Below are 23,325 nucleotides of genomic sequence, written 5' to 3' on the forward strand. Positions count from 1 at the left end.
CAAGGTTGAAAACCCGAATCACAACAAGATAGATGTGAAGTTCCTAAGCAATGTCGGGCAACCGGGGCGCAGCTAGGCTGGGCTGGAGATCCAAGGCAAGGCTGAAGGTTGAAAGCACAACAAAGCTGTACTGGAGACTTTGACAAGGCTGAACTGGAGATTCAAGGCAAGGCCGAGAACTTGAGGCACAATGAGGCTGGACTGGAGACTCTGGACATGGCTGAGAACTCAAAGCAAGGCTGGAAGCGCGTCTGGAACACGCACAAGAATGACAAAGAGGTCAGAAGCTGGATGCGAGACTGAGACTGCTGGGTTCGGCAAGGAGAAGATCTTCTGTGGCAGTGGTTGCAGGATCCACTGATAGGAAACACTGGCACTGATTCCCCTCCATTTACAGACAAGGTTTCCAACGCGGGCAAGGACTCCTCTGCTGGAACTGCAAGCTCGAAGTATTGGCTGTCTCCGGCCACTTGCTCTTTGCGCGCCTGCCTTTTATGCCAATCCTATGCGCACCTATTCCCTTCTGGAGCCAATTGGGCTGCCTTCTTCATCAGCTTTTCTGCCCATTTGCGTGCACTGATTGGAGGATTCAAATCCTCCTCTGAAGACTGACCAATCAGTATCTGTGTCTTCTCCCATGCTGCTGACTCATCTCTGGGTTTTGCTTTCCCAGTTTCAGCCCAGTAAGCTTGTTTCCCCCTCTGACTCAGAGAGAGTTTTGTTTTCTGAGTCAGAGGCTGGCTGGGATCTCACACCCAGCCGGCGTTTTGATTTCTCTTCTTCTTTATCCCTTTGCACAGATTTCTTCGAGGCTTTAACAAGCCTCTTTTGTAGATCCAATAAGAAAACATTTCCCAGGTCATTCTCTTGGTTTATCATTTGTATTTTCCTTTTAATTTTTAAAACTTCAGTTTCTTTTGTATATCCAGTAAAGCATCCTTTTCCAAATCATTCTCTTGGCCTGTCACTTGTAATTCCACATTCTGTACGACTGTCATTTCTGTGGTCATCGGCTCCACTTTCGAGGAGCCACCTTCAGTTCGCCATCCCGCCCCTGGAAGTCTGCTATGGCATTCTTACAATATGTAAGGTAAAGGTAAAGGTTTCCCTTGACGTAAAGTCCAGTCGTGTCCGACTCTAGGGGGCGGTGCTCATCTCCGTTTCAAAGCCTTGGAGCCGGCGTTGTCCATAGGACACTTCCGGGTCATGTGGCCAGCATGACTCACGGAACGCCGTTACCTTCCCGCCGAAGCGGTACCAATTAATCTACTCACATTTGCATGTTTTCGAACTGCTTGGTGTGCAGAAGCTGGGACGAGCAACGGGAGCTCACCCCGCCGCGCGGTTTCGAACCGCCGACCTTCTGATCGACAGCTCAGCGGTTTAACCCGCAGCGCCACCGCGTCCATTTCCTAATTATCCATCTACTCAAATAATAAATCTTACTTTGAAATTTTGTGCTTGACAAACTCTTTTTCCACAATTCTTCTCAATTACTTTATGGGGCAATTTTCGTATTCACTTATTTAACATAATTATGCTGTTATTCTATTATTCTAATTATTATTCAATTATTCTAATGCTGCCAGTATTAGAATATCTTAAAATTTCTCTATTCGTTTTTCTATTTTTAGTAACTGGTACCTTCTATCAAAGAGGGACGCGGTGGCTCTGCGGGTTAAACCGCTGAGCTGCCGATCGGAAGGTCGGCGGTTTGAAACCGCGCAGCGGGGTGAGCTCCCGTTGCTAGTCCCAGCTCCTGCTCACCTAGCAGTTCGAAAACATGCAAATGTGAGTAGATCAATAGGTACCGCTTCGGCGGGAAGGTAACAGCGTTCTGTGTCGTCATGCTGGCCACATGACCCGGAAGTGTCTATGACAACGCCGGCTCCAAGGCTTAGAAACGGAGATGAGCACCGCCCCCTAGAGTCGGACACGACTGGACTTTACGTCAAGGGAAACCTTTACCTTTACCTTACCTTCTATCAAGGTACATAAATGCATTTATTTGCTCATTTATATATAACTTCTAATTCATTACTCCATTTTCCTTAACTACCTTGCTCTATGATTCATTACTCTTCAGATGCATACTCCTCATTGCATCATATAATCTACTGCAGTAAATCATTCAGCTTCTCAGTTGACAATATGACATCACCTGCATAGAAAAGCACAGATAACTTCATGGCCCCAACTGAAGTATATCTAATGGCATTCATTATGCATTTCTCTACAAATACATTTAACACAAAGGTATAAAACATTTCTATGTCTTGATCTCCGCTCAGTGTTGAATCATTCTCTGAACATTTCATTTACTCTCGCACATGTTTTACTTCTATCATATACCCCTCTCACCACATTCAGCAATCAACTTTCAACACAATTTTAATGTAAAATACAGGTAGTCCTTGCTTAGCGGCCATTTGTTCAGCAACCATTCAAAGTTACGGTGGCACTGAATAAATGGTACTTATGCCCAGTCCCCGAAGTTATGGCTGTTGCAATCAATTCCACGGTCATGTGATCAAAATTTGGGCACTTGGCAGCCTTCCTACACTTAAAACCACAGGGGTGCTTCAACTCTCCCCACCTATCTCCCCCCATCTCTGCCCTTTTCACTGCACTGCACAACGGCACTCTTCGGTGGTGGTGGCAGTACCAGCAGCACTGGGGCTAAAGTAGAGGCCTGGGGCCTTCTGCAGTTTCAGACAGCCACTGCCATCCCCGGGCCTGTACTTCAGCCCTAGCACTACCACCACCACTGAGTGCTGCCTCAAGCCCCCCACCATGGCTAGCCACCCCAGCATCACAGTGCAAAGCCCCAGCTGCCCCCATTGCCCTGCACTCCGCATACCCTACCACCCCAGCTGTCCTAACAAGCAGGAACCACGCTGAGACGAGGAATAAGTCTCTAGTGTTTTATTACTGCTACATTAGACAGAAAATCCTACCAAACTGAAGGAGCGTGGGAAAACCCATACAGATAAACCCTAAAACTCAAGGCGGGTCTGTTCTGTGTCTCTTTGAATGACTGCTCAAATTCTCGCTACTACACATGCGTTTTCCCCCCTGGATAGGGGCCCCCTCTTGCTCACCATCAGGGCTCATGACATTTGCCTTCTTCCTCCTCCTGCTGCTGACAAGGCGCTCCTGGCCTGACCCTATGCAAGAAAGCTGCTAGCCACGCCAGGCTTTCTTCCCGTGGCCATGTGTGCTCTTCTCCAAACTGCATGTGCGCTTCTCCAAATTACATGCAGCCTTCTTTCGGTGCTTCCTGCGATACTTCTGAGGCTTTCCAAAAGCTCATGAGAAAGCCACACCCACTCCTCTTCAAATTGCATGCTGCAGCTGCCTGGCATAGGGCCAGGCCGGGCGTGCCTCATCAGCAGCAGAAAGAAGATGACAGTGAAGGACAGCTGGGACACGGCATACAGAGCGTGGGCAGCATTGGCAGCTGGGGCTCTGCACTGTGGTGGCTGGCTGTAGTTCAGGTATTGAGGCGGCACTCCTCAGCAACGGTGGCAGCACCAGTGTTGAAGTAGAGGCTCAGGGCATCGGCAGCTGGCTGAGACTACTGAAGGCTCCAGGCCTCCACTTCAGCCCCAGAGCCACCTGAGCCACTGCCACCGCCGAGGAATACGGTTGGTGGTGGTGGGGGGAGATAAATGGGTGGGGGCTGCTCAAGAGGCAGCAGTCCCTTACCTTATAGAGGCACACACTTAAACTAATCCCCATGTAGTTTGGCTACCTTTGTACATGGGACAATAATGGCATACTTCCCTTTTTTTTTTTTTTTGATTTTCAACAAAATTTTATTCATTAAACATTTCCACAAAAAAATTCTACAAAATATGTACAAAAATTTTTTTCAACAAAACAAAATAACGAAAAAATCAACATACATTTCTACACGTCTTGCTATAATGTACTACGTTAGTGATACATCTTATGATTTTAACCTTTCTTTCTCAAAAAAAAAAAAAGGTGTATCAACATATATAAAATCATATAAGTAAAAGGTTTCCAACTAAACTAGCTAAAGATATATATTGAAAACCCTAATGTAACTCCCGATAATTTTGAACTCTTATTTTACTATTTATTTCTAAATATTTGCTTCTTTACAGTAAGAAACACAATATCATTACTTTATTTTCAACAATTGAATACAGGTAATCTAGAATTGGTTGCCACGTTTCCTTAAATTTCATAATATTATTATCTTTCATTAGACATGTTAATTTTGCTATTTGTGCTAATTCAATGAGTTTTATTATCCATTCTTCCATTGTTGGAATAGTTTCCCTTTTCCAATACTGTGCATATACTAATCTGGCCGCTGTGATCATATAAAGCATCAAATTACTATATTTTTCTTGTTGATCACCATCAAAGAGACCTAATTAAAAAAAATATGTTTTTTTCCCAATCTTTTTCTTAATTTTTTTTCTGAAACATTTCATGAATCTGTGCCCAATTTTTTTTAGCTTTGCTACAGGTCCACCACATATGATAGAACATTCCTTCCATTTGCTGACATTTCCAACATAAATTTGAGGTGTTATTGTACATTTTTGCTATTTTTTGTGGTGTCAAGTACCACCTAAATATCATCTTACAAATTTTTTCTTTTAAATTATGACATAATGAAAACTTTCAATCTTTAGTCCACATTTTTTCCCATTTTTCTAATGGGATGTCATAACCAATATTTCTTGCCCAGTTAATCATGCATGTTTTAACTTGTTCATTTTCTTGATTTGTTTGTAACAAGATTCTATACATTTATGTGATAAAATGATCATTATTTAAATATAATTGTTTTTCAAATTCTGATTCTTCTTTTTTAAACTTATAATTCTTTTTATCTAACTTGTTTGTTTAATTGAAGGTAAGTAAACCAATTGCACGTGTGGCCTTCATTTTGTAATTCTTCCCGAGATTTTAGAATAGGCAGACCACCTTGATTGAATTTTAATAGATCTTTATATCTTAACCATTTAATCTGGTCCCCTAACCTTTCTCTTCTTGATAAGGCTTCTAATGGCGATATCCAATCCAATTTAGTATATTTGGCAGTAATCTTCTTTTGTATTTGTCCCAGGTCTTAAGTAGCATTTTTCTAATAATGTGATTGTTAAATTCTTTATTAATTTTTACTTTTTCATACCAGATATAAGCATGCCAGCCAAATTTAATTTTGTGTCCTTCTAACTGTAAAAGTGTTTGATCTTCCAATGTTAACCAGTCTTTGATCCATAGAAAACAACAAGCTTCCAGATATAATTTAAGATCAGGTAATCCCAGGCCTCCTTTCTCTTTGGCATCTTGCAATAGTTTAAATTTAATTCTTGTTTTTTTTCCCCTGCCATATAAATTTCGAGATGTTTTTTTGCTGTAGCTTAAAGGATTTTTCATTTATCAAAATTGGAATTGTTTGAAACAGAAATAACACCTTTGGTAACACATTCGTTTTAATTGCAGATATTCTTCCTAGAAGAGATAATTGTAACATACTCCACCTCTCTAAATCTAATTTAATCTCAAACCACATTTTCTCATAGTTATTGTGGAATAATGCATTGTTATTAGCTGAAAGTATTATACCCTATCTAAAATTATATCTAATTTTCTTTTCTATTGTAAAGCCAGTTTTTTTCTTTTAAAATTTCTTGTTGTTTTTGAGTCATATTTTTACTCAATATTTTAGTTTTTTGGTTATTGATTTTAAATCCTGCTACCTCTCCAAATTCTGTTCTTTTTTTTCAATAAATAATCTATCAAATCTAATGGGTTTTGTAAAGTAAACACCAAGTCATCTGCAAATGCGTTCAATTTAAATACTTGTTTTTTAATTTTTATCCTTTCTATTCGTTTATCAAACCTTATCTCTCTAATAAGAACTTCCAAAACAAGAATGGATAATAAAGATGACAGTGGACATCCCTGTCTCATTCCTTTTTGTCATGAGTGCCGTTGAGCTAAAGTCATCAGCGCAATGGCACACATGACAATGACAAGGAAATAGGTAAAGGGGTACAAGATAAGTAGCCATCAACCCACAACGACTAACGGCTAACGAACAATAGCTAAACGGATCACGGAGCCACCCAAGCCATCAGCGGCAATACAACGGGGATCGCCCAGCTGAAAGCAATCAGCAGAAGAATGGGAAACCTGATGATGGGCAATCCCGGAAACCCTCACCCACCGGCAGGGCAACGTATTGGACAAAGGGGAGTGACGTGACCGTGAGCGAGGGGGCGCTGACCGGCGCGGGGTATTTAAACCCCGCACCGGCGCGCTCCTGTCACTCTCAGCTTTTTTCTACCGACGCTGTACCTGCCCTGCAATAAACCAGAGCCTGATTCGCAAACCAGTGTCTGAGTGTTATTCAGAGAGAGACAGCTCATGACACTTTTTCTATTTTACAGTTATCTGTTACTTCTTCGTTAACTATTATTCTGGATTTTTGTGATGAATAAATTGCTTTGATCCCCATCATAAAGTCTTTTCCAAACTCCATTTTCTCCAATGCCTTAATCATAAATCTCCAATTCAAATTATCAAAGGCCTTTTCAGCGTCCAAAAATATTAAGGCTATTTGGCTTTCATTATGATGATGTGCGTACTCCAAAATATCTATCACTGTTCTTGTGTTGTCTTTGTCTTTTTGGTAGAAAGCCATTCTGATCTTTATCTATAATTTCTTGGAGGACTATTTGTAATCTTTCAGCTAATATTGCCATAAAGAAATTATAATCATTATTAAGCAAAGAAATCGGCATATAATTTTTAGTTAAAGTGGGATCTTATTCTCCTTTTGGGATAAGAGTAATATTGGCTTCAGACCATGACTCGGGTATCTTAGACCCCATCAGAATCGAGTTCATTAAGTTTTTAAATGGCGTTAAAATTTGTTCCAAAAATAATTTAGAGTAGCCTGTAGATATACCATCAGCACCCGGTGTTTTTCCTATTTTAACTTTTTTTACAGCATCTATAATTTCTTGATTAGTAATCGGACCATTAATACTAAATTGTTGACTTTGTGTTAATTTGGAAAGATTTTGGTTGTTAAGATACTTATCAATTTCTTCTGAAATTTCCTGCTTTTGATATAACTTTGAGAAGGTGAAAAATGCTTTTTTAATTCCTTTGTTATCTACCACATCTTCCCCACTGTCTCTTATTCTAGTAATCATTTTTTTTTCTCTCTCTTTTCTTAATTTGTAAGCGAACCATCCACTTGGTCTATTAGCAAATTCAAAATTTCTTTGTTTTACATAACATAATTTTGTTCCCATGTCTTTTATTGTTGTAAGCTCAAGTTGTTGTAACAATTTAATTTGATATATTAAATTTTTGTCTGATGAATTTCCTTGTAATTCTCTTTATTTTGATTTGATTCATTATTAATTGAACATTTTGTTGATATTGTTTATTTTATAGTTCAAAGATATAAAATGCCCTCTCATTACTGCCTTACTAGCATCCCAAACGGTTCTAATGTCCACTTCATTGTTCAAATTTATATCAAAAATTTATTTTAATTTTTTTACACTCCTCTATTACTCTTTTTTTAAGATACTCTCATTCAATCTCCATTTTGTACATTTAGAGATCCTCTTGAGTATAACTTTCACTGGGTTATGGTCTGAAAATGTTTTGGGTAAAATTTCAGCTTTTATTATTTTATTTGCTAAATTTTTAGATACCCAAACCATATCGATTCTTGAAAAGGATTTGAATCTATCAGAAAAAAAAGTATAGTCTTTCATTAAACCGTTTTTGTGTCTCCGTGTGTCTATCAAAGCTAAATTTTCCATTAATTCAAAAAAGATTTTTGGTAATTTCCCCTGCTTATCTTTGTTTATCTGATTTTCTGTCTAATGCTGGTATCGTAACCCCATTCCAGTCACCCATTAATATCCAACTGGTATAAGAATATTTTAATAATTCTTCCATTATATTCTCATAAAAAAACCTTTGTATCTTTATGGGGTGCATATACTCCCACTACAATTATTTTCCTATCTTGAAATTCAATTTCGATGCCTAAAAATTTCCCTTGATCGTCAGAAAATAGTAAACATGGTTTTAAGTAAGATTTAATGTATAATACTATATCATTTATTTTCTTATCATTTGCTGTTACAAATTCATTTCCCAATTTTCTATTAACTAGATACTTTACATCTTTTTTTTTAATGTGTGTTTCTTGAAGGCAAATAACATCATTATTTAAATTTTTAAGAAGGTGAAATATTTTTTTTTTCCTTTTTGGGGGACTATTTACCCCATTAATATTCCAAGTTATGTAACTAATACCCATCATTCCAGTAATTCTTCATATTCTTTAGAAGTTGTAGCTGCTTGTTTCTCTGATATTTGTCTTAATATGCTCTAAATCCTTTTTGTATCTTTATAGAAATTCATTAACCTTATGCATTGAATTCAACTTAAACTTCCTTTCCTGAAAGATAAAGCTTACCCCCTCTAATTTCTCCCAGCGAAATGGTAAGTTGTTTCTTTTCAACATCTCCATTAAACCTACATATTCCTTTCTTTTTCTCAAAATTCTTACTGGTATTTCTTTGAGCACAATAATATCCTTTCTTTTAATTCTAATAATATCCTTTCCTTTAATTCTAATTCTATTGTCAAAGTGTGCATGTAATATCATCTCTTTAGTTTTTCTCGTTGAAAATTCAAGCAATATGTTTCTAGGTTTATTATGTTTTTGTGCGCATTTTGAATTTATATGAAACATCTTCTCAATCTCCTCTTCCATCTTCTTCCCAATTTAGTAAATTTGCTAGTGTTCGGACTATTGTTTCCTCTATCTCATATTCCTTTCCTTCTGGTATACCCCTAAACCTCAGACTGAATTCCTTATCTCTTAGTTCTAAAAGAGCTATTCTGTCTAGTTCATTTTCCTTCTCTACTTCCAATTCTTCTACTCTTTCAATCATCTTTTTTATTTCCCCATCTATTTTCTCATTTATTTTATCTAAATTTTGTTTTGTTTCTCAAAATCTTCAAAACGTTTTTCCAACATTATATTTACATTTTGCAAGATTGTTTGTGAAGTCTTTCCAGAAAACACTTCAAACTTTGCTCGAAGTCCGTCGTTTTCTCCTATTCCCAATTCTCTTCTGTTTTGCCTCCTGGTATTCAGTGTTATAGTGTTCATATAACATACACAGTATTTTAAAGTTTATATCCACCACGTTATGAGAAGAAACTTGCTATACAACTTTTATCCACCAAGTCCACTATATGGCGACAGATAATATAGTCGCAAGAAAATGGCTACTATATATTAATAATTAACTTGCACTCTGTTCCTGTAGTCCTTATTTTCTCCTTTTAATCTCTCCACAATTCATCCACCCGTTTCAAAATAAAGCGACTCACCAGGCTTCCCTGAGTCGCTACAGCTACATTTAGTCTCTTCTTCTTTCTTCTATTAAGTTGTAAAGTAGTCAACAAGGTAGGGTGGTCGAGGGTATTGTTTTTAACAAGATGTTCAATTGCAGCTTCTGCTTACCGAAAAGAAGGTGCTTCCCAGCTGAATCTCTGCTTCACAAAGAAGCGAAGTCTGCCGTTTTCCTTGCTTGTCAACTGTCCGGAGAACACTTCCGGTATGGGAGCAATGGCGTTGGGTTGAACTCTACTGAAGCTCCGCAGATAGAGTTCTCATTGCAGCTTGATATGACGAGCTGGAAGGTTTTTTCCAGATCAAAAGCAACTCCTGGCGAAAGGAGCTGTGAGAATAATGGCATACTTCCAATCGCCAGGAAGAGGCCTTCACACATACTTTAAACAAGTTGCACAGCCACACCACAAGCAAATCACATCCATATTTAAACATTTCTCCAGTTATACTATCTACAACTTTTTCCAATGTTCTCACAATATTATGACTTTCTGTTCATTACTTTCTTCTACAGAATAAAAAAAGCATTTATTTTAGCCCCAATATTCGGTTTATATAATTTCCATACCTCTAAAATACTCTTTCCAGCACTCTCTTACTTCAATTTCATCTCAAATCATATCCTATTTTTAAATGCTAATTCTATTCACTCTAGTGGAGGTTCTTTCTTTAGCTCTCTTCACTCACTTCCAAAACAGTATTTTATTCCCCCAAAATCGTTCGGCACTTTCTCTGCCTCTTTTACTTTGATCTTGAAACATTCTCCTATACAGGTAGTCTTTGACTTACAACCATTCGTTCAGTGACCATTCAAAGTTACAATGACACTGAATGAATGGTGGTTACAACCAGTTTTTGGAGTTCTGGCCATCTCAACATCCCCACGATCATGTGATCACAATCTGGGCGCTTGGCAACCAGCTCACACTTATGAACAGCTGCAGTACTCCGTAATCATGTGATCACCATTTGCAACCTTCCCTACTGGCTCCCCCAGAAAGTCAATGGGGAAGCCGGCAGGGAAGGTTGCAAGTCGCTGGGGTAAGTCTCCCCCACCTGCATACCCTCCCCAGCCCCTCTGCACTCACACTGACCACTTGTGCACCCCCTGTGCACCCTCCCTGAGCCTCACCGTGCCTCCCTTGAGCACTCCTGCACACCCTCCCCGAGCCTTGTCACACCTCCCTCGCACCCTCGTGCAACTCCCTTGCACCCTCCCCCACTCAGCAGCAGCCATTTACCTGCCTGCCAGCTTGCTTGCAAGCCGCCTGGGACTTGCAATTCTTCCCAGTTTCCCCACTGATTTGATTGTGGGAATCCAGCAGGAAGTTGTCTTGCCTAATGACCATGAGATTTGGTTAATGACAGCAACCAGGACTGCAGTGATTGCTGTCACTAAGTGATATGGTGACGCTTTATGACCACATCCCTTAGCGATGGAAATTCTGGTCCCAATTGCTGTTGTAAGTCAAGGACTACCTGTTATCATTCATTCCTGTGTCTCTGAATGGCCACTTTTTCTATACTATGTCTCATTCCCTCAGGAAGTCATTCTATACTTTTGTCTCATTCACGTCACCTAAAACAACAATTCAACCCTCTTTCCCTCTTGACTAGAAGTTGTAGTTTTGGTCCTACCCATACTATATGCAGCATTCCTGGCTAACAGTACTGGTCAGTTTTTGGCACATTTTGGCTAGTATGCCATAAGGGCAACCTTCAAGTTTTTCCCTAAGATGGTCAAGTTATTCTATGAAAGACAGGATCTCTAATTTAGAGACTACTGTACAGGTCAGTACACTGTTGCCTACATCCTACCAGGGAGGTATAGGCAGTATACTAGCACATACACAGGATATCTTCCTTGAGGTGAAGGGGGGCACACTCCCATCTAATTACAATTAAATTACAACCGACCCAACATTAATTGCAATTATAATTATATAGGGAGGCCCATTTCAGCAGGATTTACTTCTACAAATAGGCTATGATAAGAGAGTATGTGGTTGGCATGGTTAGTATCAGTAATGAGGCATTCTTTGTGCTAAAGCTATGAATAGGCAGGATTTGTTAAAGAGTAATTAACCCAAATCTGGTCATCAACCATAGTGTTGGCCCCCATTTAGTAACAATTCTATATGTTGATATCACAGAAACCTTTGGATAATTTTATTCAAGATTTTAGGAGCACAAATTGGAAAAGAGGGTAATTATTCAGGTTAGATGAGCCTGCAACATGTATACACATTTATTTCAACAATATGGAAGAAATATTTTCTCTAAGTAAGACTAGCAGACCGAATTACTCTTAAGAAGTAATTCTTTCCTACCATTCTTACCAAAGAATAGGCCAGTGTACAAGTAAATTATGATAATAGCTATAAAACTTATAATATGCTAGAATTGGCCATGACGTTTTATAGGATTTAAAATCTACATTCTCTTTGGCTGCATTAACCATTAGTTTCTGGCAGTTGTCTAAAAGCCATAAGGAGAACTCACTTTGAAGATGTTTAACAGTTTAGGTTTTATTTGATTGTTCAGTTTGTTTCCTTCTGTTCTTTGCTTTCTCATCAGCATAATTAAACAATGGCAGTAATTTATCAGGAAATGTCATGGATTGTTGTGATAAAGATCTGTTGCAGTGAACCTTGAACGAACACATTCTACCTCCTAGACACATGTGAGCAAAACATGAAAAGATTGCAATCATGGTTTGCAACAAGTCAGTTTCATCAAACAAATGAAACTATGACCTATAACTATTGTTAACAAATCAAGATTTTATTTGCAACTGGCATAACACACTTCACTGTGAGAACTGAATGTGACCAAATATGTATATCTAGGTAACAACCAAGAAGGTAATGGAAATAAACAAATCCTTCTTTGAAAGCAAATACAGGAATGGCTTCAGCTGCTGAAATAATAATTCAGCACTGTAACAGGCACTTCTAGCAATGCAAGAGTAGGCACACACACTGTGTGGTCCACCAAGGAGCCTTGGGCAGCTTGCCAGCATTTTCTGAAAACTCAACAAATCCACTGCCATCAAACATTTCCACCCCCAGGAAAGATCCAGTGGTCGCCACCTAGATTTTCCCAGCCAACTCTGCCCTGAAAGACACATTGCCCAGTATCTGCAGGCCTCACTGATGCTGCCAACTCCACCACTGCTGTTGTGTTACTAGCTGCCAAACAGATGTTCAGTGTGCCAGCTATTCCTTTGTGGTCTGCAATTATTTTTAAGGTATCAGTCTGGGCTTTGTTATACCACCCTGCTCTAGAGATCTTTTTTTTTTTTTAAAGAATTTTATTAAATTTCAAACAAAGATAAAAGCTACAGAAAAATTAAAAAAAAAACTACAAAGAAAAAAAACAACTAAAGAGATGTGAAAAGACAAAAGAAAAAAAATGAAAGTTACAGAGAAAGGTGACTTCCGACTTTTAACAGCAAGAATATACAACAATTTTACATAATCAATCCCTTACTCTATATTAAACCAAAGTCGCATTATTTCTATAAATCATACCATTAGCACATTATAAAAATCACTATAGTTGCTCCCTCCCATTATATTAAAAGAAAAAGAATACACACAAACATACAAACATAACCTCCTAATAAACTTCCCCCCCAAAGATAACATTTATTTATTTCCTTCCTACTACTATAATAATGATCAAACTAAAAAAACATATAAATTGTGTCTTATACTTAATAATATAGCAATTTTAACAATCTTAATCATGTCAAATCCAAAACCAAACATCATTCTTTTTTTTTTGTTATTATACCTTAATAATCTTAATCCAAATCGTTAAAGGTAAATAAAGTTAGCCCTTAAAGCAATCCAGAAAGATAGACAATCATAGAATATAAAACTGTTAATTTGGCTTTCTTAACCATATTGCTCTAAAATAGTTTTATGATGCTTTCATGGCTGAAAATAAAATACTGAAGTCGGGATCTTCAAACTATCCAGTGATTTATGAAAAACAATTCTAATTAAATTCTTTGACTTTTAAAAATGAGACTACTTAGCTATCATACAATGCCAAATAATGCTTTGCATGTGATTCCAAACAATATTTTGCATATTTGACACATAAGTACTTATTAAAAAAAAAAAGATAGAAACAAAAAGCGATCCCATCCAGCAACTATGATCTAATCATTATTCTTTAAGGGAAAAGTGAGACATTCTTCCACATGGCATCCCTTTGTTCACACTGTTAAGATACCCTAGTAGTCTTAAGAACATCCAAATAGTTTGAAAATGTGGACACCAAAAATTTAGGGTAAATATGAACTATGTAAGTACACAGTTTTAGTACGGAGATCCAGTGGATTTTGGTCTTTTGGCTCCACAAAGTATTCTCTTTGCTTGAAGATGGGCCCATCTTATTTTAAATTTCAATTTAATTCTGCATCATACAGGTAGTCCTTGCTTAATAACAGTAACTGAGACCATAATTTCCATTGCTAAGCAATGAGTTCATAAAGCAAAATGCCATGTGACCGTATCACTTAGTGGCAGTAATCCCAGCCGTCCCTGTTGCTGTTGTTAAGTGAGAACTGAGGGTTGTTAAGCAAGGACCTCATGTGACCATGACTTGTGACTTCCTGAGGCTTCCCACAAACAAAGTCAATGGGGAAGCCGGCATGAAGTCGCAAGTCCTGCATGGCTTGCAAGCAGGCTGGCGAGCAGGTGAGTGGTACTGAATGAGGTGGGGCCTACCTGGTCCCAGAGGGAGGTGTTGCAGCGAGTGTATGAGGGCTGGAGAGGGGATGCTGCTCCCCTGCATGAGTGCGTGCAGTCTGGGGAGAGGGTGCTGCTGCACCATGTGAGTGCATGCAGTCTGGGGAAAGGGTGCTGTGATACTGTGTGAGTGCATGAGGGCCAGGGAGAGAGTGCTGTGGGGCTGCATGAGTGCGTGCAGGCTGGGAAGGGGGTGCTGCTGCATGAGTGTGTGCTACAGATCTCATACTCTGTAGTGGGGCTACGAGGAAGAAAAAGTGGCGGAAGCGACTTGCAACCTGTTCAGACTATGAGGTGGCCAGACAGAATTATTATCAAACTCTTTATTTAAAACAACTATTTACAACAGTAAAGTCCCAGTGAATAAATATAGCAAGCAATTCCAATCAAGACCACCCAGGCAATGACGGATGAACAGGCAAGGCTGCAGGATCAGACTGTGGCAGAACAGCAAGGCAGAATTCAGCTAACTCTCTGATCGAAGCTGTCAGACTTGGTGAAGCTAGAGTGAGTGGAAAGGCAGAAGCTGGAGGCAAGGTTCTGTGAACTGGCATGCAGATAGGACCGGGCTGACATGTGGAGGCTAGGTGAGACTGGACTGGAACCTCTAGGCAAGGCTTGGCTCTGGAGGCTAAGCCTGGCTAGACTGGAGAGTGTCATGTCCCCTGTTGCGATGTATACATACATCACAACGGGGAACATGCCTTCCCAGGGAAGGGGAGGAAGGAGGAAGGAATCAGTGATAATCTCACAAACACTTAAAGACAAATGCAAATAAAGGACAAAAGAGCCATACCTTTGTCCTGACCTGAAAAGCCATCACCCTATCTTCCTGACATCTCTGCATTACCACGGGGGACACACCTGCTCCAGACACAGGAAGAGGACAGAGGCAATCAGCGCTAATCCCCCCGATCACCCATCGAGACTCCGGAATCGCACCCTGATCGCCCATCAAGACTCCGGATCAGGACTTTGGGACAATAGGGGGTGGGGAAGGATCAGGTCCGCACCGCGGGTATTTACCGGATGCCTCGCACACCATGTGCTCATTCCCGTCTTTTTTCGTGTATGCATTCTATTCCCAATAAACCAGAAATCCTTAGCCCTAACTAGTGAGTCTGTGTTTCTTTGGGAATAAGGCAACCATCACAGAGAGTCTAGGCAAAGCAGAGATCTGTAAGCAAGTCTGGACTGGACTGGAGAGTCTAGGCAAGGCTGGGATCTGTGAGCAGGGCTGCACTGGACTGGAGAGTCTAGGCAAGGCTGGAATCTGGGAGCACACCTGGATCACGCTGGGGTGACGCAACGAGGCTTAGAGTTGGACATGAGACTGTGCTCAACAAGGACAGCAAGGGGAGGCTCGACTGGAGCGACTTGCGCAGGAAGTGGGTCCGCGATGGCAGAAGGCGCTGGCACTGGTTCCACGCCGGCTACAGGCAAGGCTTCTGACGCTGGTAAGGACTCTTCTGCAAGTGCTGTGAGCTGGAAGGATCGGTTGTCTCCAGCAGCTTGCTCCTTGCACACTTGCCCTTTAAAGTGATCCCTTCCATGCCTTTTCTCTCCTACAGCCAATCGGGCTGCTTTCTGATTCGCACGCTTCTCTGCTCCCCTGTCTTGAGCGCTGATTGGAGGATTCAAATCCCCCTCTGGAGTTTGTCCAATCTGCATCTGCAAATTCTCCCACTCTACTGAGTCACTTCCTGGTTTAGATTCTCCAAGCCCCTCCTGGTAAGTTTTGTTTTCCCCTTCTGACTCCAGATAGGTTTCATTTTCAGAGTCAGAAGCAGGCTCAAACTTCACACAACCTTTCCTGCTGTCTTTGACTTTGCTTGTGGGAAGCTGGCGGGGAAGGTCACAAATTGTGACCTTGTGACCGCAGGAAGCTGCAACTGTTGTAAGTTTGAGCCAGTTGCCAAGTACCTGGATCATGATCATGTGACAGCGGGGGTGCTGGGACGGCCAGAACTTTAAGGACCAGTTGGAAGTACCACTCATTCAGTGACATCACAACTTTGGTCATTGAATGAGTGGTTGTTAACCAAGATACCTATACTACTATGTATTTTAAGAGTTTTATCAATTTCATTAGAGGTCAGCCTATTTGTTTCTACACCAGTGAGACTACTGTGTGCATATATAATTTAAATGTTGCATATATGAGCAATTTGCTTTTACATTTAGCTATATTTTGGGGTACCTCTATGCATCCCTATTAAACAATGAGGTAGCCTGGTTTTGAGCTAGGGAAATACCCAGGAATCCCAACCATATTTTTTACCAGCTCAAACTATTTTCTCTAATTATTTTCTCTAATCCTAACCCTAAAGTTTTGGGGAAAACTGACAAATGTGTATTGCCTACTTGGCAGAATTCTTGTGAAGAATATGACAGGAACCTTATATATACAACTGTTACAAATCATATATATGTATACAGGCCAATTTTTATCATTCCATCAAAAAACATGTAAACAATTCAGAATGAGGCTGTGGAAACTCAACAATATTGATCTTTAGTAGCTGAGGCCACCAGAGTAGAAAGCAGGCTTCACCCTAGCCCCATTTCAATTTCTACATCCATTTACTTACTCCTACGTAGATAGAGTTGCTTTCATGTATATAGACAAATATAAAAATCTGCACACAAGGACTTTTTTCCAATGAGGGAAAAACTCCATCTTTAAACACTGACAGAGAGAAATCTTAGCTTGCTGAAAGGATCCAACAGGAAAGTAATTTTTAGTATATCTTAAATATACTGCTTTATTCCATTTAGCACATGCAAACATACATCTCTGTGACATCTGATTGATATTCAATTGCTGACTGAAGGCAATATAGCGCTTTTTCTTCCCTTGTCAGATTCTTATTTTCTTCTATTTGTGCATTCATTAAAATACTTGAGCTTCACTACATAACTTTCCATAAAATGAACAATTAAATAAAACCACAGATGAGTGCTCAAATTGGCTTTGAAGATAAAAACAATTTTTTAAGCAGTTAAAAACTATCAGAATTTGTATGAAATGAGAAGATGAGATAAAAAATTACTTAAAATACAGCAAAGCTACAAAACTCAGTACTGAAAAGATACAGAAGTGCCAGGACAGCACAGCAGCAGCAGCAACAACACTGAGGGCAATAAAACAAGACATGATAGTCTGTACCGTTTTTACAACTTAATCCCATTTTCTACTTGCACATTTGGTGTGCTACAGAATGAAAATTATTTTTATCAGATAGTAACCATTTCCAACCCCTCATTTTATTTTTATTTTTTTAAAATGGTGATGTATTTTTCTTAAAGATTTATGTCTGTTAAACTCACGAGTGTTTATTCACAACATATGATGCTGTGATTCTGTTCTACTAACTAGGGACAGAAGATAAGTCTAGAAAGGGTGAGAATATTTTAACAAAGCTATTAGCAACTGGGGAGGAAATATATTGACCAATCCTATTCTCTATTATTTTCTTCCAACTTTGAGAAACTAAACATCACTCCCTTATCAGAAAGGTTATTATTTTTCAGCTTCATATGAGTTGGATGATCCAAAAGTCACAGTAATCTTAAGGGCAATGGCAGTAACCCTAAGGGCAATAGCAAAATATACAGAAAGTATATACAGGCAACAATTTAACTCCATGGCATTAATGGGATGACCTCGTAAGGGGATGGAGGGAGGTTATGGAAGAAAAAGGCTGGGCTCACAATCTTTATCAACTCACAGTTTCTTAAATAGCTTGTTAATATGCTGTAGTGACTTGGTTCCCATATAATATTAATCCATAAATCATGCCTTGCAGAGAGTTGTGTACATACAAACAGTTTTATGGATTAGTGTGCTGTGAGAATCAAGGAGTTCAAGATGGTGTCAGAAGATGACCTGTGATTTTTTGAAAACAGCAATACAAATATAATACCAATGGTGTATTTAGCTGGAGTGACTGCTTATTGATTATAGTGCTATGAATTAAGTTCTGGTATTTCTACATTAGCTAGGAAAGTCATTACGAATGGGTGGAATAGCAAAAAATCTTCGTGGATTTATTTTAAATAGAGTAGACTCTGGAACAATTGAACAAATATGAAGTCTTTTTTAAATAGTGCTTGACTGAACTAGTAAATAAAATTGAGTGGGAAGGGATTTTAAAAAAAATTACAAATTACAGCAGAATTTATAGGCCTTTTTTAAATCAATTATGGAACAAAATCACACCTAACAATATCAGCCAGAGCAGATCATAAAATCCTATAATAGAAAGAAAAGTTACCTATAAAACCTCTAAAGAATGCAAAATGTTTATCAGTGCTGTAAGAATGTGAGATATTACATGACCTCTGATTAAATAAACCATCCATGAAGTACATCAATATCTTAGAAATATATTCTGAGAATCTAATTTCAAGTTGTCACAAGTGTAGCAAGGGTGCACTCAGTACATTGATTAAAGCATTATTTACTTGTTTATTTGCAGCTTGTGCAACCTGCCTGAATCAGAGAATTCTAGGCAGGTTACAATACAGTAAAAATTGAAAACAATAGAAAACAATACGTGAATTCTAAACGCCTCCACCAAGGTGGATGCCTTTAATAGGCAACTGGGGTTAAAGATTGGGTGGAACAGGCCCATTCCGGCTGCTTTTTGAGGTGCCATGAGTGCCCAGCATGGACTTCCAGGGGTACAGAGTTCTTAAGTATGGGGGCCATAACAGAAAAGTTACAATGTACAATTATATCGCCATCACCCAACAGATGAAAAATAAAATACTCAGCAATGAAACTGTTCACCAAAAGAAAATAAACAACCAATATTGTGTTTAAGGGACCTTGAGTAAACCACAGGGTTATGAACTCCTAACTCCAACCACCCTCTTTTTCCACCGGTTTTATCTATGTTTACAAATAATGTTTACAAAAAATCAGAGTTTACTCTTCACAGTTAAAAAAAAGTTAAGAATTTACAGATATTCCAAGCAGAAGAAACAAAGTTATTTATGACAGGCTATGATGCCCACACCAAGTCCTTGCTAGCTTGTCAATATTAGATAATAAGGCAAGGGAGACATTTATGTGACTAGGGCCAGAATAAATTTAAAAATAAATACATTCCTCTGGAGAAACGGTTAGTAGGACAGATACAATTGTTTGTATATGCATACACATAAGCACATAGAACTGGGTCTGCTAGAACAGTACACTGTTTTGACTAAATAGGCATTGTTTTGACTTAAAAGGTGTTGCTTTAAGCAGAAAATCATAAAGTAACTTTTATAAAATATATGCTGCTTGTTTTTGAAACCACTTCTTATTATTTCCTAGCTGCTATGGTGTATTTTTATTTTTTGTATTATATGCATTTTTATCTATTTTATAGTAAGCCACCCAGAGTCACGTATGTGAGATGGGTGGCCGTATAAATCGATAAATAAAACAAAATAAAATAAAATAAAATGAAATATCTATTATGGATATTGTTCCAGAATCACCTTCTTTTTACTTCCTAGCTTTTATCAAGGTTCCATGCACCTCTCAAATAGTGACTGCAATACAGAACCACAAATTGGTGGCATCTCATATATACACATATACATTAGGAAAAATAACAATGGATGAATCTGAACAATTTAATGGTTATGCTTTCTGAAAATTAGAGTGGTATGTGCATGTAGTATAAAGGCACGGTTCTACTTAATAATATAATAAAACATCCTGGATATATCATTTATCAGTAAACTAGGCTTTTTATTAATAGAAAAGTAAAACATAAATGATTACTCCAGTTTTTCTGTTCCATACTTAAAACAAAATCTTGGTTACTCAAGAACCAACTTATCAAAGCTGACCAGCTGATCAATGTTTTCAGCAGAGGTGAAGTATGAAGGTGATGCATCCAAATCAAGATTGTATAAAAGACAGATTTTGGAGAACACTGAGCTCTAGTATCATTATAACAAATAAAAAGTATAGTGAAAACTAATTTGTAGAAGAAGCAAAATGATTAAGATGGCATTTAGTTGTTTTAATTACTTTATTATTTCCTAGAGTCACAACTGGCAGCTCCAAGAATTTCAAAATGTCTGTGTTTCTTTCATTATAATATATGTTCTTACCTTCCTTTCCTTTAAATCTTTCCTGATCATATCTGTTATAGGCAGCTGGAATAGGCTGCTTGTTCCTTAAAGTTGGATCCTGAAAGTAAACGGGAAGGATATTTTGTATCAGTTACATTTGTTTGCAAACATTTTACATTTATGCTTGAATAGTATATATAGTATATACAACAGATAAACCAACATTTATACAGAAAATTAGATTGGAAATGAACCTCCTTTCAAGGAAGGTTCGGAGAAGGTTCATTTTCAATCTAATTTTCTGTATAAACGTAACAATACATTTTAAATCTATGGCTACTCCTTGTGTTACAACAGCAATTGAGACCAGGATTTCCACCCTTAAGTGATGTGGTCGTAAAGCATAATGGCACATGACCACACCGCTTAGCATGAGACCCCGGCAGTCCTGGTTGCTGTCATAACCCCAGGACCACACAGCTCATTAAGTGAGGACCTCATGTGACTACAATGTGGGTAGAGGCATGAGTCCCAGGCAAGCTACAGGCCCAGGGTAGGTGCTGAGGGTGGGCACTAAGGAGCATAGGGCCTGCTGAGCCACAGGGCTTGAGGTGTCAAGCCCAGCACTGCAGAAAACCTGAGCAGCACCTGCCAGCCTCAAGCCCCACATCACCACAAGCCCTGTGCTGCAAGCTCTCACCTGCTGGCCTGCTTGCCTGGGACTCCAGCCTTTTTCCAGGCTAAGACAATGAAGGTCAGCTGGGGGCAGCAGCTGGGGTGGGCGGTGGCAGGGGGGCAGATGTAAATGTGGATGGGCCTTGGGGGCACTGCGATGGCCAGAACCTCAAGGACCGGTCATAAGTTCATTTTTTTCAGTACTGTTGTAACCTTGAACAGTCACTGAACGAATGGACATACCTCGACAGCTACCTGTAATTGACCTGGTATATTTTATTCAAATGAGATCAGTAGAAATGAATACTTTGAATAGGAATAAATACTGTACACATGCTATTTCAAACTGCCTTTCCTAAGGATGCATCAACTGAAATGTACTGCCTTATTAGAATGAGCATCTACACTCTTTAAAGTTTATATAAATTTGCACACCTAAATCAAACAGTGCTTATTCAAAAAAATCATTTCTGCTGAAGCAAATAAATACAGGTAGTCCTCACTAAGTGACCACTCATTCAGTGACCGAAGTTACGAAGGGACCGAACAAGGAGAGTTACGACTGGTCCTCAAAGTTGCAGCCATTGCAGTGTCCCCACATTCATGTGATTGCGATTTGGGTGCTTGGCAACCGACACCCAATTACGATGTTGCAGAATCCCACAGTCACATGATCACCATTCACAACTTTCACTGCCAGCTTCTGACAAGCAAAGTCAATGGGAATGCCAGAAGGAAGTTGCAAGCTGCAGTCTCATTTATTCATTTATCTATCAAATTTTGTCACCGCCTATCTCCCCCAAAAGAGGGACTCTGGGCAGTTTACAATCAAGCTTGCATTATGTTGCATTAATGACTGTGCATGATTCACTTAATGACCGCAACCAGAACTACCATTGTAAGTCAGCGCAGTGATGTGATTTTTCGCTTTAGGATTGTGTTACTTATTGACGGAGTTGCTGGTCCCAATTACAGTCATTAACTGAGGACCACTTGTACCATGACAAAGCATGTAGAAAAGTGTTAAATACATCTATATAATATTAGAAACTTTTTCCTTTGAGTAAATAAAAATGAAGCAAAATGAAAAACATAGAATTCCCGTTTTTCTTCTTTCATTAAATAACAAGATTTTATTTTCTACTGCAGTCTTACCATTGGTGCAGTATTTGGTGCTGGTCGTTGCTCAGGTGCACGGCCTTCTTCTCTAGCTTTGACTGATTGAAGAATTGCAAATATGTTCTTGGCAAAGTTCTAAAATATGCAAACAAACAAACAATAAATAAAATATTGCATTCTCTTTGTTTTACAACATTTCAGAAGCCACTGGTTACACAAATATGATATAAACTTTAAAATGAATACTCTTAATACACCAGAAAATATAGCTTTGAGACTAAAAATAATTAGACATGCAGCTGAAAAAGGAAATGAAACAGTTTTCATGTACGTGTTTCATGGATGAAATGCAAGGTGCCAAGTTTAAATCCTGACATTATTACTGGAGAAAGTAGAGTAATTGCACAAATCCCAAGGCACAAGTTGGTTACAATCTTCATAGCAAATATAAGCTATACCAGCAACTTTGAATACACTGAATATGCCCTTAGAGAGTTCAAACTTATCCTAACCTCCCCACTTTTAGATCCTAAATGCTGTATGTCAACAGCTATGGCCAAAAGGTAGATATGATACTAGAGAACTACAGAATGATACATAAGCCAATGGAACAGTGAGTCAAGGATCACCAATATAAGAAATAATCCTATAAAGAAAAGGTAATTCAACCAGAAAGGCATTTCTTAGACTGTATTTACTGAAAACAAAACACCCGCCCCACTACATTTAAGATTATTCTCCCACCAAAAAGGAAGGTATGGCAGGGAAAAATAAAACCCTCTTCTCCTTCACACCATATTACTAACAAGGCAAATACTCTTCCATTGGGGGGGCGGGGGGAGAAAGTCTTCCTTTCTTGTGAATAGGGTAGCATCTATTGTCAATCATTTAAAGGGTATGACAAAGTAAAGTACATTATAAATACGTAGTTATATGTTAAAATTAATTAGTTTATAAGCTAATTATAAACCTTATTTTAAAAAATTATATTCTGCTTTTCTTCCAGAACAAGAAAAAGGGTCCCAACTCAACGTGCATACAAACAGGTAGAAGGCAAGAAAAAGGGAAGCCTTGAGGCAGGTAAAAACATGTCAGATTTAAACTGAGAAAAAATACTCTTTTAAATATGCTGAAAGAGAAGTTGCATAACTAAAGTGCATTATTCTGTTTAAGAGAAGCTTAAAAATGACAAATTAGCATTTTATAAAAGGCACATATTTAACCAATTTGCATCAACTCTCA

The 23,325-nt window shown here is 38.7% G+C and overlaps 1 protein-coding gene across 1 annotated transcript in view; it reads right to left on the bottom strand.

Moving 5' to 3' along the window:
• CDC73 (cell division cycle 73) overlaps positions 1–23,325 on the bottom strand; it is a 147,241-nt gene that overhangs the window by 91,445 nt on the left and 32,471 nt on the right. The window contains exons 8-9 of the mRNA XM_063298401.1: positions 22,120–22,218; positions 20,329–20,407 (exon numbers count right to left, since the gene is read on the bottom strand). Coding sequence (XP_063154471.1) covers positions 20,329–20,407; positions 22,120–22,218 — 178 coding nt within the window. The remainder of the gene's footprint in view (positions 1–20,328; positions 20,408–22,119; positions 22,219–23,325) is intronic.

This window comes from Candoia aspera, chromosome 3 (assembly GCF_035149785.1).
Source record: "Candoia aspera isolate rCanAsp1 chromosome 3, rCanAsp1.hap2, whole genome shotgun sequence".
NCBI lineage: Eukaryota > Metazoa > Chordata > Lepidosauria > Squamata > Boidae > Candoia > Candoia aspera.